This window comes from Malaya genurostris, chromosome 3 (genome assembly GCF_030247185.1).
Source record: "Malaya genurostris strain Urasoe2022 chromosome 3, Malgen_1.1, whole genome shotgun sequence".
Classification (NCBI taxonomy): domain Eukaryota; kingdom Metazoa; phylum Arthropoda; class Insecta; order Diptera; family Culicidae; genus Malaya; species Malaya genurostris.
The window spans coordinates 66,603,098-66,621,096 of NC_080572.1; the positions used below are offsets into that span (position 1 = coordinate 66,603,098).

At 37.7% G+C, this 17,999-nt stretch overlaps 2 protein-coding genes across 2 annotated transcripts; both read right to left on the reverse strand.

The window, feature by feature from the left end:
• Window positions 1-13,428: 13,428 nt before the first annotated feature.
• Window positions 13,429-14,498, reverse strand: LOC131438648 (ubiquitin carboxyl-terminal hydrolase). The gene is made up of 3 exons (XM_058608801.1): window positions 14,348-14,498; window positions 14,155-14,295; window positions 13,429-14,103 (listed from the first exon to the last, which is right to left on the reverse strand). The coding sequence occupies exons 1-3, from the start codon at window positions 14,381-14,383 to the stop codon at window positions 13,594-13,596; spliced, it is 687 nt and encodes a 228-aa protein (XP_058464784.1). The 5' UTR covers window positions 14,384-14,498; the 3' UTR covers window positions 13,429-13,593.
• A 1,497-nt stretch (window positions 14,499-15,995) lies between these two features.
• LOC131438649 (uncharacterized) lies at window positions 15,996-17,414 on the reverse strand. Its single transcript, XM_058608802.1, has 2 exons — window positions 17,172-17,414; window positions 15,996-16,435 (listed from the first exon to the last, which is right to left on the reverse strand). The coding sequence occupies exons 1-2, from the start codon at window positions 17,197-17,199 to the stop codon at window positions 16,017-16,019; spliced, it is 447 nt and encodes a 148-aa protein (XP_058464785.1). The 5' UTR covers window positions 17,200-17,414; the 3' UTR covers window positions 15,996-16,016.
• Window positions 17,415-17,999: the final 585 nt, after the last annotated feature.

Here is a 17,999-nt window from a genome sequence, read left to right on the forward strand (position 1 = left end):
TCAATTAAAAGTTTCAAAAATAGTCGCGTAACCTTTTTGTGTCATAATTTTGAACGTTAATAACTCGGTCATTTGTTGATGGATTGTTATAATTTAACAACCAATCGATTCGGAAACTTTTAACTTAAACATGTATGACGACGTCGTTTCAGTATTTCAATAGCATACTATTGAAAAAATGGTTAGAATCGACCTATGTTTTCATCCACCAATCCCCGTTGTGCAAAATGACGTCAACTTCTTGTTCGGCATAGGAGGCTTTGCGTCATGCATAAAAAAACACCGCAACGTTATGCGTAGTATGAAGAGAAATCTATAAATATAGGCTGCACAATATTTCTTTGCCTAGTCGATGCTTGACTGCGAATGAAACAAGTAGCTCGTCCAGTGAGCTGATTACTGGATTGTGTATGCGTTCGCTCGCTGGATTGTCGCTTTTGCATTATGTGTTGGTGAAATTTCCTGTTGTCTGCGCAACACCGTGTTCGCTTGAATATCTTATATATCATCTAGTTATTGAAGAACCGAATCAGCGTGATTACCGATTCTTTTGAAATATCCCTTGTATTTAGCAAATTTTTGGTCGATTTTGCCATTAAAAATGCCTTACACTTCGCTTCCCGAGGCTGGGTGTCAATTTAAAACATGCAAAACTAATCGCGTAACATTTTTCTGTCATAATTTTGAACGCTTATAACTCAGTCATTTGTTGATGGGTTTATATAATTCAACAACCAATCGATTCGGAAACATTTAACTTAAACTTATGAGATGACGTTATTTGAATATTTCAATTGCATACCATTGAAAAATTGGTTTGAATTGAGTATTTCATTTTAATTCTCTGGTAACTATCAGGCCAATTTAGAATTATCGGCGATAGATTTTTTGCGGATCTAATTTGCAGCGCTTGTTGCTCGATGATTTGTTAATGGATTTTCCTAATTTAAATTATTCCAAAGCTTCAATATTGTAAGCTTAAAAATATTTTAATTTGTCTAAAAATGTTTTAATTTGTTGATGGATCGGTGTTTTCAATTCCCATACGAACAAAACGTGACAATGTTACTGCAGAAGTTGTTGTCCCACCAGGAATTGAACGCTTCGAAAGATTCAAAATTAAATTCTGAAACTTATCTAAAAGCGGCCTCCTCGGTTTAGTAGTATAAATGAGTTCCACAGGCTCACATATACAGTTCAATTAGATGCAATATCATATACTATCAAAGATAAACTCAAAGTAAGTTTACCTGCGGTTTTACATGTATCCTTTGAATAGGAACCCTCGTAGAATTTGGTTAACCGCCAGTTTCAGTTTAATTATTATTTGCTGCAAAACAATAAACGTCTGATGACTACACGCGTTGTAACTATAACAATGTTCATTCATATGTTAATAACATCAAGTTACAATATTAACAAAATTTCGGAATTTTGTTGCGTATCCATTCCGTATATTCCTAATATGCCAAAGCGAAAATCAATGTAAGTAACTAAATATTTTATGCGGACTGTTTCACATGCTTTCTTCCTCGTATTGTTGCCATATTATTTACCGACATTTTCCGAAGATTATTGACGATTTTGAAGAAGGATTAATAAAATTACGCTATTACTGAGTGTACCGGTACAACATCTTTCGTTAAAACAAATAAAATCTTTTCTTGGATCGATTAACTGTTTATAAAATTAATAAGTTTGTACGTTTCTCGAAAATTATTATCATAAAATAAAAGTTTTATTTGTTCAGGTTTAAATGTTTAGGTTGTTTGTATCTAAAATTGAGCTTTCGAGTAACTTTGAATTCATCATAATTGACTTCTAGTTAAAGGACGTTATTCAAAAACTTAACAGTGTAAAAATTTGTGGAAAGGGATCAAAATTGAATAGAATCAATAATCAAGAAAGATTCTAATTGTCAATTTTATCATTCGCTAACAATCTCAGCGCTTAAACTAGAGCAAGTTTGTAATTAGTCAATTGAATATGTTTTTAGTCTAGTGTATCATCATCATTATCATCTTTATTTTTGTATTAATTATGAAGACCCTAGAAACGTTTCATTTTTAATGTTATTGTGCTCGGTCGTGTCTTGAATACAACCCTCTAATTTTTTTCTATGAAAACGTTCATTGTGTAAAAACTACCGTTCATTCAGAATAGAGCATTAAACTTAGTTTGATGCCATTTTTCAAATGCCTGGAAATAACAAATAAAGTATCCAAAATTAAATAGTACTCTATCGCTATACATTCTAGTACTCGAGAAATCAACATGACACTGGTTTCTGTTTAAAAAAATGTTGATCCGAAACAACCTAACCTTACCCAATTTCACACATTTCTGAAGATTTTCCATGTTTAATCGTAGTTTACACTAAAAAAAGTAGTAGTAATCACTTTGAAATCGATTTTCTTCTACTCTGAGCAGGGCTTGCATATTGAAGCAACGAATATGAACGAAAGGGTTTCACTATCTGTGCTATTCACACACATTCGTATGTCAGGTAGAATTCACAGCGCAACCCAAGCCAGGAGAGCTGCTTCGTTCGTTTATTAGTTCATGAATATGCCCGCTTGCTGAGACCTATGCTTCATGAGGTTAGCATTTGATGAATGGTTCTCATATTGTAGATGCCTATGAGGAAACTAGTTTCATAACTTTTAGTTCCGATGAATATTAATTTAAAGAACATTGCTTTTAGTGTTTCTAGGATATGTACACAGTGTAAACTGCCAAGAAACAAATGGATCGTTTTGAAATGGGCTCAAATGCAAAATTTCTGCTATAAAATGTTTAAAGTCTGTTTGAAATGTGATCAAATTTGGTCTTGGAATGCGAACATTATGTTAAAAATGATTTCTGTAAACCTACTTTTTAAAAATAAACCGTAAACATTGCCTATATGACGTTGCTTCGCGTCTTGTAGCACACCGTGAGGCATGGTCTTCTTTCTCGTACAATACAAACGAGAGTGAACCCTTCATTTCATTACATTGTCATGGATTGCTTAGTTCATGTGTTAACTGAGAATGAGAGCACAGACAATTTACTTGGCAAGGGGAATTGGTCTGCTCAGTAGCATATACTCTCACGCATCCAGTTTCTCTCTAATATAGGTCTCTCATTCAGCTATGTCAAGCAAAGTGTTCACAGCAGATATTTTTTGTTGCTTCGTTCGTTTGAGGATTCACAATACAAGCCCTGACTCTGAGTGCACTTTGATCACAGACTAACAGACAGGACTTTCAAATTAGATTCTTCAATCATTTTAACGGTCATTTCGAATATTCCTTTATTTGGGACAGTACTCACATGTGTCATGATGGCGCCACGCTACCCTATCAAATTTTTATTTTTTTTTATTTATCAACAGAGTTGCCATTCATACAGAATTACCAGTAATGTATTGATTTTATACGTCCATGCGAATTTCATGCAGGATACAGATTTAATACATATTGCCAAAACTATATACATAATTGTGCCTACTTTTCATCCTCCAACGCAATACAAAATCGAACCCGTTTTGTTACAATATTTACTTGCTTCTGGTCTGACGCCACTTAATTTCGGGTGAAAACTACCAACACAATAAAAAATAGTCTATATGAATAACGGTTGAAGATGGTTACCTTCCAACATCGCGAAAAGGTTAAATATATTATCAACGTAATCCAATAATTTATTGTGACGATTCATTTTCAAATATTTTGATGAAATCATGGATTCCCTGCAAGCAGCTGATCGGTGTTGACAAACGAGGGGAAACCAACTAGTGAAAAAACTTTCACATACCAGAAGGGGTGTACCGATAGTAAATAGTTCGCGCAGTACAATATAGATGGAACTAGTGCATCACGAAAACATTATTTTTATAAGAATTTACTCATACTGTCATGTCTGTTAGTCTGTGATCAAATCATACCGAAATTCAAACTTGCAACTTTTATTTTTTTGGCTTGGATATATTATATCGGAATGTATAGAGCAAACCTTTTGAGTATCCAACTACTTCGTTCACAAAGATTTTTAACGAGCGTGCAACCGATAAGCATACCTCACGCAGAGAAATGGAGCATGTTTAAAATAACAAAACAGTTAGCACTATTTTTAATATGATTTATGTTCATTTCAAGCTAGAATATGATTGTTTTGAACCAATTCTCTCTTAAATATAAAAAATGTTTACTGCTTGGTTTGAATCTAAACTTTGGTTTAACCAAACCAAACATTTATTTGCTCCTGATGATTTTTGTTGTTGAAATAAACTAACTATTCATTACATGTCAACCAAAGTTGAATTGACGTTATCGATATATCCGTGTTGACACAATCCTGTTGTATATTTATTTTAAGAAATAAATAGGTTCAATTTATCTATGATCTTATTTTTGTACTGATAGAACTAAGTTTACTGTTTAAATGAACCGTAGCAGTCTTATTTCTAATAAACAAGAGCATTTTTTGTCCCGCGAGAATTATCTAGGGCATTTTTTTTATCTCCCGCGGATAAAGTTTTTTACAAGTTTTATAAGTAACGATTATCTGCTTCTTTAATTTCCTGGGGGTTTTCAATCATTCAAGCGTATGTGTCGATAACTGGGAATATTTTGAAAATTGCATAACATTGTGTAACAAAAGAATATTTTTTAGAAAAAATATTTCATGCAGGATCTCTATTTTGACTGATGGAACACCGTTGGATGCTATAAAAATTACAAAATCAGGGCTTAATTGTGGTATGTAAATAATTCGATCGTCTAGCGACAAAACGGCTAGAAGTTTTGAAAAAAATGCAAAATTTAATACATATATATATATATATATATATATATATATATATATATATATATATATATATATATATATATATATATATATATATATATATATATATATATATATATATATATATATATATATATATATATATATATATATATATATATATATATATATATATCTTTAGAGGATGTCGGAGCGTCTGTACTCCATGTTAGGAGCGGCTTCAAACAGCGTCTGTTCTGGTATCCAGCGGCTGAGTATGAAATGTTGTATCCCGTCCAGCTAAATCCAAGGTGGCAACCCCACCAACGGGATCGTCCTAGTGCTAGTTGGGACGTTAAACAGGACAAGCACGATGATCCTCCGGCGAGACAGGGGGTTGGCGCAGGCCTAATAAGCCGCCCGTAAAACACCTATTACGAATGATACAGGAGAGAATACGACCCGGAATAATCGGCATAGACCCACTCAACGAAAAAAGGACTACGATTGGAAACTTGGAACATGGAACTGCAAGTCGCTAGGTTTCGCAGGCTGCGACAGGATAATAAACGACGAACTAAATCCTCGCAGCTTCGACGTCGTAGCGCTGCAGGAGCTTTGTTGGATGGGACAGAAGGTGTGGAAAAGCGGGCATCGAGCGGCTACCTTCTACCAAAGCTGTGGCACAACGAACGAGCTGGGAACTGGCTTTATAGTGCTGGGCAAGATGCGTCAGCGAGTGATTGGGTGGCAGCCGATCAACGCTAGGATGTGTAAGTTGAGAATTAAAGGCCGTTTTTTCAATTACAGCATCATCAACGTGCACTGCCCACATGAAGGGAGACCCGAGGACGAGAAAGAAGCGTTCTACGTGCAGCTGGAACAAGCCTATGATGGCTACCCACGCAGAGACGTAAAAACTGTCATCGGGGACATGAATGCCCAGGTAGGAAGGGAGGCAATGTACCGACCGGTAATCGGGCCGAACAGCCTGCATGCCGCATCGAATAACAACGGCCAACGGTGTGTCAACTTTGCGGCCTCCCGAGGAATGGTAGTCAGAAGCACCTTCTTTCCCCGCAAGGATATCCACAAAGCCACCTGGAGATCACCTGACCAACAGACCGAAAACCAAATCGACCACGTTTTGATCGACGGAAAATTTTTCTCGGACATCAACAATGTTCGCACCTACCGCAGTGCGAATATAGATTCGGACCACTACTTGGTTGCTGTAAGCATGCGCTCAAAACTTTCCACGGTGGCTACTAAACGTCGAAACCGAACGTCGCGGTTTAACACCGCGCAGCTCCGGAGTAGCTCAAGATTACGCGCAGCAGTTGGCAGTGGCACTACCAACGGAAGAGCAGCTTGGTGCAGCTACTCTTGAAGATGGCTGGAGAGACATCCGTTCTGCCATAGGTAGCACTGCATCAGCAATGCTAGGTACGGCGGCTCCGAACGTGAGGAACGACTGGTTCGACGACGAATGTGAACAGTTAGTGGCCGAGAAGAATGCAGCTTGGGCGAGCAAGCTGCAACACCGGACGAGAGCAAACGAGGAGCGATACAGACAGGCGCGGAACAGACTAAACTCGGTATCCCGTAGAAAAAAGCGCCAACAGGAAGACCGAGATCGCGAAGCGATGGAACAGCTGTTCCGTGCTAATGACACAAGGAAGTTCTACGAGAAGGTGAACCGTTCGCGCAGAGGCCATGTGCCACAGGCCGATATGTGCAAGGACACCAACGGGGATCTTCTCACGAACGACTGTGAGGTGATCGAGAGGTGGCGGCAGTATTTCGACGAGCACCTCAATGGCGGTGTGGCGGAATACGAAAGTAGCGGCGCGGTAACGAACTTGGGAACGCGTGCGGAGGACGATAGACTGCCGGTCCCAGACCTCCAAGAAGTGGAGAAGGTGGTAAGCCGGTTGAAAAATAATAAGGCCGCTGGCGTTGACCAACTACCAAGCGAGCTACTAAAACACGGTGGTAATGCACTAGTGAAAGCACTGCACTGGGTCGTTACCAAGATCTGGGAGGACGAGATTTTACCGGAGGAATGGATGGAAGGAATCGTGTGTCCCATCTACAAAAAGGGCGATAAGCTGGATTGCTGCAATTACCGCGCGATAACTCTGCTGAACGCCGCCTACAAGGTACTCTCCCAAATCTTATGCCGTCGACTTTCACCGATTGCAAACGAATTCGTGGGACAATATCAGGCAGGATTTATGGGCAAACGCGCTACCACGAACCAAGTGTTCGCCATCCGCCAGGTGTTGCAAAAGTGCCGCGAATACAATGTGCCCACACATCACTTATTCATCGATTTCAAATCAGCCTACGACACAATCGATCGAGAACAGCTATGGAAAATCATGCACGACTACGGATTCCCGGACAAACTGATACGATTGGTCAAGGCTACGATGGATCGAGTGATGTGCGTTGTTCGAGTATCGGGGATAAACTCGAGTTCCTTCGAAACTCGCAGAGGGCTACGGCAAGGTGATGGCCTTTCGTGTCTGCTATTCAACATTGCTTTGGAGGGTGTGATAAGAAGAGCGAGGATAGACACGAGTGGCACGATTTTCAGAAAGTCCGTCCAGCTACTTGGTTTCGCTGATGATATTGATATTATAGCACGCAACTTTGAGAAGATGGAAGATACGTACATCGGACTAAAAGCTGAGGCCAAGCGGATCGGATTAGACATCAATGTGTCAAAGACAAAGTACATGAAAGGCAGGGGCTCGAGAGAAGATAACGTCAGCCACCCATTACGAGTTCTGATTGGTGGTTATGAAATCGAAATGGTCGACGAGCTCGTGTACTTGGGCTCACTGGTGACTGCCGATAATGACACCAGCAGAGAAATTCAGAGACGCATATTGTCAGGAAATCGTGCTTACTTTGGACTGCGCAGGACGCTTCGATCGAGCAAAATTCGCCGTCGTACGAAGTTAACTATCTACAAGCGCTGATTAGACCGGTTATCCTCTACGGGCACGAGTCCTGGACAATGCTTGCGGAGGATCAACGCGCACTAGGTGTTTTTGAACGGAAGGTGTTGCGAACCATCTTCGGCGGAGTGCGGATGGAAGACGGTACGTGGAGAAGGCGAATGAACCATGAACTGCACCAGTTGCTGGGAGGACCAACCCTCGTCCAAACGGCCAAGGTCGGGCGGTTACGGTGGGCCGGGCATGTTGTTAGAATGTCGGAGAACAACCCGGTTAAAATGATCCTCGACAATGATCCGACCGGTATAAGAAGAAGAGGCGCACAGCGGGCAAGATGGATCGATCAAATTGAGGACGACCTGCGGACCCTTCGCAGCTACCGAGGCTGGCGGCGAACAGCAATGAACCGAGTTGAATGGAGACGCCTCCTGTATACAGCAGAGACCCGCGTGGTCTACGACTGAAAGAGTAAGAGTAAGTATATATTAGGAAATTTAAAACAATAATTAAAAATAGCATCAAAGATTACTTTGTAAATTAGTTTGAAAGAAATCAATCTATTCCTGAAATCAAACAAAAATATATGGTTTCAACAATCAAAAGCGTTAGTTGAAATAACAAATTTCAAGGAAATTTATTTCAACAAAATGGTTTTGTTATTTTAAAGCGTTACAATTATTGATTTTGACTAGAGTTCGTTTCATTTTAAACTATTTTTTAATTGAATTCACTATGAAATTGTTTGTCAAGAGATTGACAGGAACGCACAAGTAAAAGATTTGTTATTTTTTTATCAAACTATTGATTGAAAAAAACAAATCCACCGACGATCATGTTTTGTAGTTTCAAGTAGCAATATTTACAATATCAATACAGATTTTCTTTTGTCACTATTTCAACAAAAATATTCATTGGGTGAAACCCAAATTTGGTTATTTTTACAATTTTTTTCTCTGCGTGCTTGTCGAGAAATTTTCCCACTTATACGCGGCGGGCAGATTTCCCTCCAGGCTGGCTATGTCTGTCAGCCATTTTTGCCGGAATTCTGCCAGAGTTCCGACAAAAGTCTTGCAACAATGCAACAACCCGTTTCTGTCCGATTCTTGCCATACAAGATTGGCAGTACCGGTGTTGTACATTTTTAGCATCATGGTTTTATTTTTTTCAATTGAAAGAACACATGAAAGGCAATAAGTATATATTATTCATACTAATAATACTAATAATAGAAAATGTTATTGCCAGTAACATTGCTTTCTCACTACCAAAAAAACCCATATTTCAATCTCATTTAACTCGTCTCAAGTTTCGTTTTAGCGGAAAAATGTATCAGTACAATAAATCTATCTCGAAAAATCAAACATCGATTTAATGAGGAAACTGATTTTGCGAGTAAAAAAAAGTCACTCAACCCGGTTGTTTACCCTATGGAACCGAACACAAAAGCTGAAAATTGGTATTTATCTGTATGAAAATTGAAATATCGGTATTTTGAGAGAGCATATCTGTATTCCTATATCTAGAGTGCCTATAACCAGAGTGACGACATCTCATCCGGCAACAATTAAAAACATTCCATTAGCTTTACATTGAATTGACAGGTCGTTTGCTCGTTTGGAACTGGTAGCTGTCATTCCAAACGAACAGCTGTCGCCACTCTGATTATAGTCACACTACCTATATCTAGAGTGCCTATAACCAGAGTGACGACATCTCATCCGTAATGCTGGCAACAATTAAAAACATTCCATTAGCTTTACATTGATTTGACAGGTCGTTTGCTCGTTTGGAACTGGTAGTTATCATTCCAAACGAACAGCTGTCGCCACTCTGATTATATTGTCGCTGCAGCACTAATCTGCAATTCGCTGGACAGTCCAGCGCAGCGACGTTGCCGAGCGACGTCAATTGAACTGCCATCATTTCCTATACATCAACTGATAGAATCATGTTACTTTATACATATTTTGTTGTCTTGTTTATGAACCACGTGCTTCGACATAAATGAATACATTGTCTTGCCTCCACTACCGAAGCACATAACGATGGAATATTACTTTCTGTATGCGCTTAAAGTTGATAATGTATGTTTGGGAATCAATGGGTTTGACACTGAACGTTACAAGGGAGTGAATTTTCGTGCAATTATGAATGATTAATATATCGCATGGCAGTCTACATACCATTGGGGCACGGTGAACTTCGCTGGAGTAACATAATCAGGCGAGAGAGACGTCGCTTCCGATTTTTATCTGCATGCACAATAGTCACTCTACCTATATCGAGTCCAAATATCGGTATAAATACCGATAAATCGGTATAGTTGGCAGCGCTGACATCAAATCACGATGTAGAATTAACACTGGTAGCGAGATAGGGCGGTTTTGGCTGTACTTGTACACCGAAGAAAATAAACTTAATAATTTCATAAGTTGTGACTTATGAACCAGCACAATTTCGATTTCATTGAAGACTAATGCATTCAGTAAGCACACATATGAACTTTATAAGCATGACTTATAAAATTCATATCAATGACATATGCATTACTTAAAACACAATTTATGATTTTTATAACAGTCTACCTTGTGAAAATGTCATTTCTTATAAGAACAGTCAAACCATAAAAATGGGAAATGAAGACACCGTTGTTTTGTTTCGAAACTTTGTGCAAAGAGCATCATGTGAAGCGTGCGAAACACTTTTTCATAATTCGAAATTACAATTGATAGAGTTGATTGCCTGTGGAGATGAAGAAATTCGTTAGATTCAAAATATCCAGTTCTTTCAGAAATTGTTTGGAATTGGATTGACTTATGATTTCCATATGGGAACATTGCAGCGAAATATCATAAGTGTTTCTAATGGATTTCAATAGCTTTTTTGCGTCCGTGTAATTTTCTCACGAAATTAAGGCTGTGAACCATTTCACAGCCTAAGTATGGTTCACAGCCTAAGTATGACGCCGAAATCAACACAAGTAAACATCGAAACAAAACATGGCTCAAAATTCTATTTCACAGCTAATATGTGGTGTTTTCGGATATGTAGCTATTGAGAATTCCCGTCTTGGTAAATATGAAATAAAGCTTTATTCTCGGTTACAGCAACTGATCGTGATTCGGCGGATGAATGGCACAATAACGCAAAAATGAAATGTAGAGACGCTGCTTGTTTAGAGATGATACTTTCAGCAAGAGCTCGGCAGTAAAATTTTTAATTACTCCACCTTTTAAACGATTTCTTATAAAAACGGGCAAATTCATTTGAAATACCATAGTAGAAGTTGAAGAAAAAGTTTTTACTCTGATGGTAATGTTGATTTTAATTTTTGTGCGAAAACTAACGTTTATTTAGAATTAAGCTTATATTTGGTTCAATACCATTTTTCAAATGGCCGGATATACCCAATAAAGTATTCAAGATAAATGATACACGATCGCTAAACATGCTAGTACTCGAAAAATCAACACTGCACTGTTTTCTGTTTAAAAAAATATTGATCCGAAAAAAACTAACCTTACCTAATTTCACACTTTTCTGAGGATTTTTCATGTTTAATCGTAGTTTACATAAAAAAATAGTCTTTTCTTGGTTCCATATTTCATTTGAGGGTGTCACTACCGGTAATTCAGCTTTGCGACAATGCGCCAATTGGCACATTGTCGCGAAGCTGATTTACCGATAGCGACACCTGCCAATGAAAAATGGAACCAAGACAAGGAGGATTCTTTCGGAAATTTTCATATCGGCAGTAGTGATTTGCAACATTTTTATCATTTATTCAATAGTACAAATAGATATCAGCAATCAAAGCACAGACTAACAGACATGACAGTATGAGTAAATTCTTATAAAAATAATTTTTCGTGATGCACTAGTTCCACCTATATTGTACTGCGCGAACTATTTACTATCTGTACAGCCCTTGTGTTATGTAAAAGTTTTTTTACTAGTTAGTTTCCCCTCGTTTGTCAACACCGATCAGCTGCTTGCAGGGATGCCGGATTTCATCAAACTATTTGAAAATGAATCGTCATCATAAATTATTGGATTACGTTGATAATATATTTAACTTTTTCGATATGTTGGAAGGCAAGCATTTATTTGACTCAACGTTGTTCATCTATAGACTATTTTTTATTGTGTTGGTAGTTTTCACCCGAAATTAAGTGTCGGCAGACCAGAAGCTAGTAAATATTGTAACAAAACGTGTTCGATTTTGTATTGCGTTGGAGGATGAGAAGTAGGCACAATTATGTATATAGTTTTGACAATACGTATTTAATCTGTATCCTGCATGAAATTCGCATGGACGTATACAACTCAATACATTACAGGTAATTCTGTATGAATGGCAACTCTGTTGATAAATGAAAAAAAACACAGTCTAGATGACAGACAGGATGTTTTTAATAGGGTAACGTGGCGCCATCATGACACATGTGAGTACTGTCCCAAATAAAGGAATATTCGAAATGACCGTTAAAATGATTGAAGAATCTAATTTGAGTGTCCTGTCTGTTAGTCTGTGATTAAGTGGCGGTAGACCAGAAGCAAGTAAATATTGTATCACAACGGGTTCGATTTTGTATTGCGGATGAGAAGTAGGCACAATTCTGTATATAGTTTTGGCAATATGTATTAAATCTGTATCCTGCATTAAATTCGCCTGAAAATATACAGATCAATACCTTGCAGGTAATTCTGTATGAATGGCAACTCTGTTGGTGAATGATGAAATAAACACAGTCTAGATGACAGACAGGATGTTTTTAATAGGGTAGCGAGGTGCCATCATGACATATGCGAGTACTGTCCCTATTAAATTTGAGTGTCCTATCTGTTAATCTGTGGTATGTACAGTATTGTTTTTTTTATCTGATAATTACTTTCCGAGTTATACCATTTTTTTTCTCAAAATTTGGTTTTTTTGACGATATTTGTCACAGTTAACCTTGAAAAATAAAATTTGTAAAAAATTTAGATACCTTATTGTGATACGAATCAAATGATTCGTAGATTGTAAGCATCCGTCAACTATTCACGGAGATGTCGAGTTTTTCGCCATATCCCAATTAGGCTCTCTGACAGCTCACTTACAACCACAAATGCAAATGAGATTGGTTTGTTTTCATCAGGAAACGAATGCATTAAACACAGTTCAGACGATCAATCAACTTCGGTCGACGTCCAGATTGGTTTATTAATTTTATTTAGCCGAATATTGCTCACGTATCCGACGTTAAAAAGTTCCGTGAACTTGACGTAGTGTCCTTTCATATGAATTGCTTACAATTAATGTCGTTGTTCCGTAATCGTTCCAATAAGGTGATAGCCGCTTGATGCTGCGTGTGAATCGCTTTTACATATTGTTTTGTTTTCATCAGGAAACGTGTTGGCCACCCATTTTTCAGTAGGGCCACCGTTCATTTTTCACCGGGCATAGAAACCTCTGAGTGATTGAAAGATTCAAGTACTCTTCAGCATAGTTAGTTCGCTCGATTATTTTTTAGCACGACTTCACAAATTTTGAGAGAAACACAATTATTAAAGCAGAAAACATGTGTATCGATAAAAAAAATATCGCACCGATTGGATTATTAAAGATTTTTCGAATGTTTATGATCAGTTTTTTCGAATGTTTATGATCATTTCTTTAAAATTTGAACCAGTTAGAAAAAAACGCTTCAATTCAAATTTGAGTTTATTCGTAAACACATCGCTCCAAAGCAGACTTATTGTTTCGGTATTGATCACATATGCTCAATTGTTATGGATAGTGATTAAATTCATATCAGAAATCTCTCCTGAGGTCACTATTTCACATAGATGATAATAAATGTCGATTCCTTTATTGAGTAGGTACTAACCCCAACAATGAAAAACGTACTTCGTTTGGATCACGAGCAATGTACTTTTTGCATACTGCGATAGCATCTTGCAACAAATTCTCTGGATTGGTTTCACCGTGAATGACGGGAAAATTTTTCCTTCCATCTAATTCGTATAGTTTTCCATCAAAATGAACAAATGCAACGAAGTGATGAAAAACTTTAATGTTAATATCAGGAGCCGGTGTTTGGCCTTCGTTCGCAACACTTTCGTGTGATTCGATAAACCCAGCATCATGCTCTAGTACCTTTCCTCGCTCTTCGGGAGTTTTGTCTTTAGTAGCATCGTAATACTTCTTAAGCACACCACCCTCCTCTAGCTCAATATCAGGATTGTTCAGTATAGCATGCACTAGAGCAATAGTTCCACATGCATTATGCACATATTGACGAGTGTAAAATAACTTTTTTGGATGTTCGATGTTTTTCGCTTTCAATTCTTCGTCTTCTTTCGCACGGAATTCCTCGTACTAAAAATAATATTTTTTTACATCTTTATATAGCATTTAACATTTACTCACGACATCAGAGCATGGGAACAAAAAAATTAACGATTTTAGCGGAGAAGGAACGAATGCTAAGAGCTCGTCATCCACACCGTAGATGTCTACGATATTCCACAACGGCGACACACCCAGTTTTCCCAGATAATTGTTCAATACCTTAAAGAAAATTTTTATTCGATTTCAAATGTCTACAATTTGCTCAAATCACCTCCGGATTAGATTCCAATGGTAACCAGGTAGTCATGTTAAGATTTTGTTTGGCCGATTGAAAAAAAAAATTATAGTCAAGATTACTTCTATGTTTTAAACAGTATTGTAAGAAAATAGCCGGTAAATGCTTGATACTTTTTGTTTTGTTTTTAAATTGAGAACACAATGACAACTAACTTATCGTTTTTTGATTAGCACATTAACACTGAAAATATTCAACTCAATCTATTCATACTGCGACCATACCCCCTTAGAAAAAACGTTCAACGGTGGCCCTTCGTTGGTCCAATACGTTGGATCGTTGGTCCAATGAACGTCCAATCAATCATTCAACTGGAGGCCAACACGGTACATTCGTTTGTCGATTTTGAAACAGACCGTTGAACCGACGACACGACCTGCCACTCGACTATCAAAACTGTATCGCAAATCTAACTACCCCTCAGTAACTGGTAATGTCAAAACGAAATCGCTTGAAAAAATGTTGGAACTGGCAACACAAGTTGGAAAATTATTGATTTTGAAAAACAGTTACCAGTAGCCTTGGTAACTACATATGGAATGTAAACAAAAACAAAAGATTCTCACTTAAAACCAAACCACTGAATGTAGTTGGCCCGCTGGCAGGTATTAAATTTATTCTTTCAGAGTTTTGAGTCATTTTTGCACAATTTTGATTTAGTTTGTTTTCTTCGTTTCTAGTTTTCTCCATAAGGTTTGTAATCAACTGTGATTAACCCACTGATTAACTTGTTGGTGTCATCTGTATTTGGATGTGATAAAGGACAGTTTGTTATATACATTAAAACAGAAAATGACATTGACCTAGATATTGGCAATCATTCAAAGCTGTTTGGTGCCTCTACAGTACTCAAAATGAAGGTGGCGCGTGGCTGTTTATGAAGATTGATGGTGTTATGCTTTGCATGTAATATTTTAACACATAATTTTCATATACATATTCAACAGATTGAACAGTTTATCGAATGTGTGAATAAAGTTTATGAATAAATAGATGACAGAAAAAATGTTCAAGTACAATTTTCGACTTTAATTATTCCATCATAATTATATTAATTAAATATGATGACTGTAACAGTTCAGTTGAAAAAAAAAATTAAAATAAAAGTATTGAATAAATCTTTTACTGTAGACTACGATTTAACCGATATAATCAACTGCGCAACCGGTTGAATGTATTATATAAAATTGAGTATATAAAGGTTAAATGTGATAGCTTATAAAATTCTACACAATAAACGGAGCGATCGTATTTTCCGTTCGGATGATACAGTTAATGCTAACTGTTTTATTTAATAATGCACATGAGCAAGAGTGTATGATTTGTTTCAAGATTTTCCAGTTTCTCGCCCTTTAGAAGTGTTTAATGGATCCCTAAAGTAATTCCGGCAGAAATGAGGTGAACAAATCCGTTTGGTATGAGGTTCAGTGATCGCACAAAAAAGAATTGAATTAATCTGAAATTAACTAAATTATGTATTTTATTATTATTATATCGTTTAATCATACTCGGTTTTAACCTAGTTACGGTCGTTCACAGGGTTTGTATCGAGTTTGGGAAGGGGGGGGGGGGTAGGTTTAGGGGGGGAGGGGGGGTGCAAAGGCTATGTTGGGGGAGTAGGGTGTTTACAGTGGTACATTACAATTTACAATTTTGTATACATTTCATGAGGGGTATTCTTGTAGTTCGGTCCTGGTCGGTTTCCGCTTCGGCCGCGGGGAGGTCCTGGTCGGCATTCCAGTGGGACATCAGCTGACGGATGGTTCGTAAGGGTGGTGTCCTGTATCGGATGGGTGTAGATCGGTCGCCGGGTTCCGGTTGGCGAGGCTGTATTGTTGGAGGGTGGTGCCGTGGTCAACATCCCGGGGGGTCCTCCCCCGCGGATGGCACACAGTGATGCGCTGAATCTCGGGCGATTGTGGCTGTCAGTGCTGTGGTTGTTGGTGAAGAGCCGCGGGTGCTCGCGGGACGATAACATCGTTCTGCTGGTGGTGAGGCGGCTGCCGCGAGGTCCGATGAAACGAAGACCGGCGGGCAGTGAGGCCGTGGCCGTGCATTGGTAACCTAAATTATGTATATCTAAACTATTTATCTACCATCTGGTTTAAATTTACAAATAACTGTTCTTAGGAAATGATTAGAAAGATGTTGTATCTCCAAAGATAAACTCAAGATTACAATGTCCCATACGATCCATCGAAAAATATCGGACCAGTAATCGTGAACCAGTGAACTTAGTAATAGTGTAATTTTGTTGACCCTTCGTAAATAAGCGTCGATAAGCATTTGAAAGTGACGGTAAAATTCCATAGCAACAATAAAAGTTTGGAAAGAAGTAAACATATGTAAACATACCGCACAAAATATGTTGTAACATCCATTCACTTTAATGCATCGTAAGATAAGAATATTTCAAATTGAACAGCAATCTTAGCAATAATTCTTATTAATTTTTGTTTTCCTGTTTCAAAAACCACTCGATATGCAGCAAAAAACTACGATTTCTATCACATTGCAATTTAAGATTAACTCTACATAAACAAAAATTGTCATAGTTACGACGCATGTAGCGGTTCGACGCTTGTTGTTTTGTTTTAAATGAGAATTGTATACTGCAACTGACGGTGAACCGATTTCATCGAGGGGTCCTATTTGAATGGTATATGAAAAATCATAGAGTATTCCATCTTGAGTTTATCTTTGGTATCTCCTTCTTCAGAAGCATTTTCGAAGGCGGCGAAAGAGTGTTAACTGCAAATAATAGAAAAATAATATTTAATAATCAAATTCAAGCACTCACCTGCACTCAACTTTATCATAATTTTCATTGATGATGATCCACATTATTTAATATCTCTCCGGAATTCACTTAATTAGAGGAAAAGACACAAAAATTCAAAACGGTGGAATTATTCCACAACTATTTCAAACTGTTTGTTTATTTATTGTGTTGCTCCTTGGTAACTAGAGCATAGCAACTTAAACAGTGTTGCTCGAATAGTTAGTTTTTGTCATTTTCAAGGGGTCGCTATATTTATGGTAACTGGTGGTAAATCGCTCACGAACACTTTTTATTCCGATTTTTCTTCGGAGTGTCTGGTCGTGTCGTCGGTTGAACAGAATCCCTTTTTATTTTCGTTCAACAAACCCGGCAGACAGAGGTCCATTGTTGAGCAATTTTTAATATGAGGTGTTGGAGCTCCGTTGGACTAGTTTTACTGGAGAATTTCCGAAGTTTTTTCCTCTTAATTTTTTTAAACTAACACTACATACCAGTACAATACTTGTACTTCATTTATGTCGTTTTCGCTAGATGCCAAACCTAACCCAGTTTCCACTCTAACTGCTGTCAAACCGTTTATTTGAAGCCAGTTTTGAACCTAGTTTCAACGTTGTTGAACTGAAAATCGAACCTGGTTTTCATATCAGGTTTGCACAAACCGCCGTTGCTAAGTGCGAAATAAACACAGTTTCGTGAAAAGTGTTTGTTTGACGAAACTACCCTGGGTCAGTTTCAGTTTTCTCAAGCGGAAACGACATTAAAAATAACAACAAAACGACGTATGTAACAATGAGAGATTCTCTTTGTTTACTTTTTCTTTCGATTATTGCAAAATATTCCTGCAGA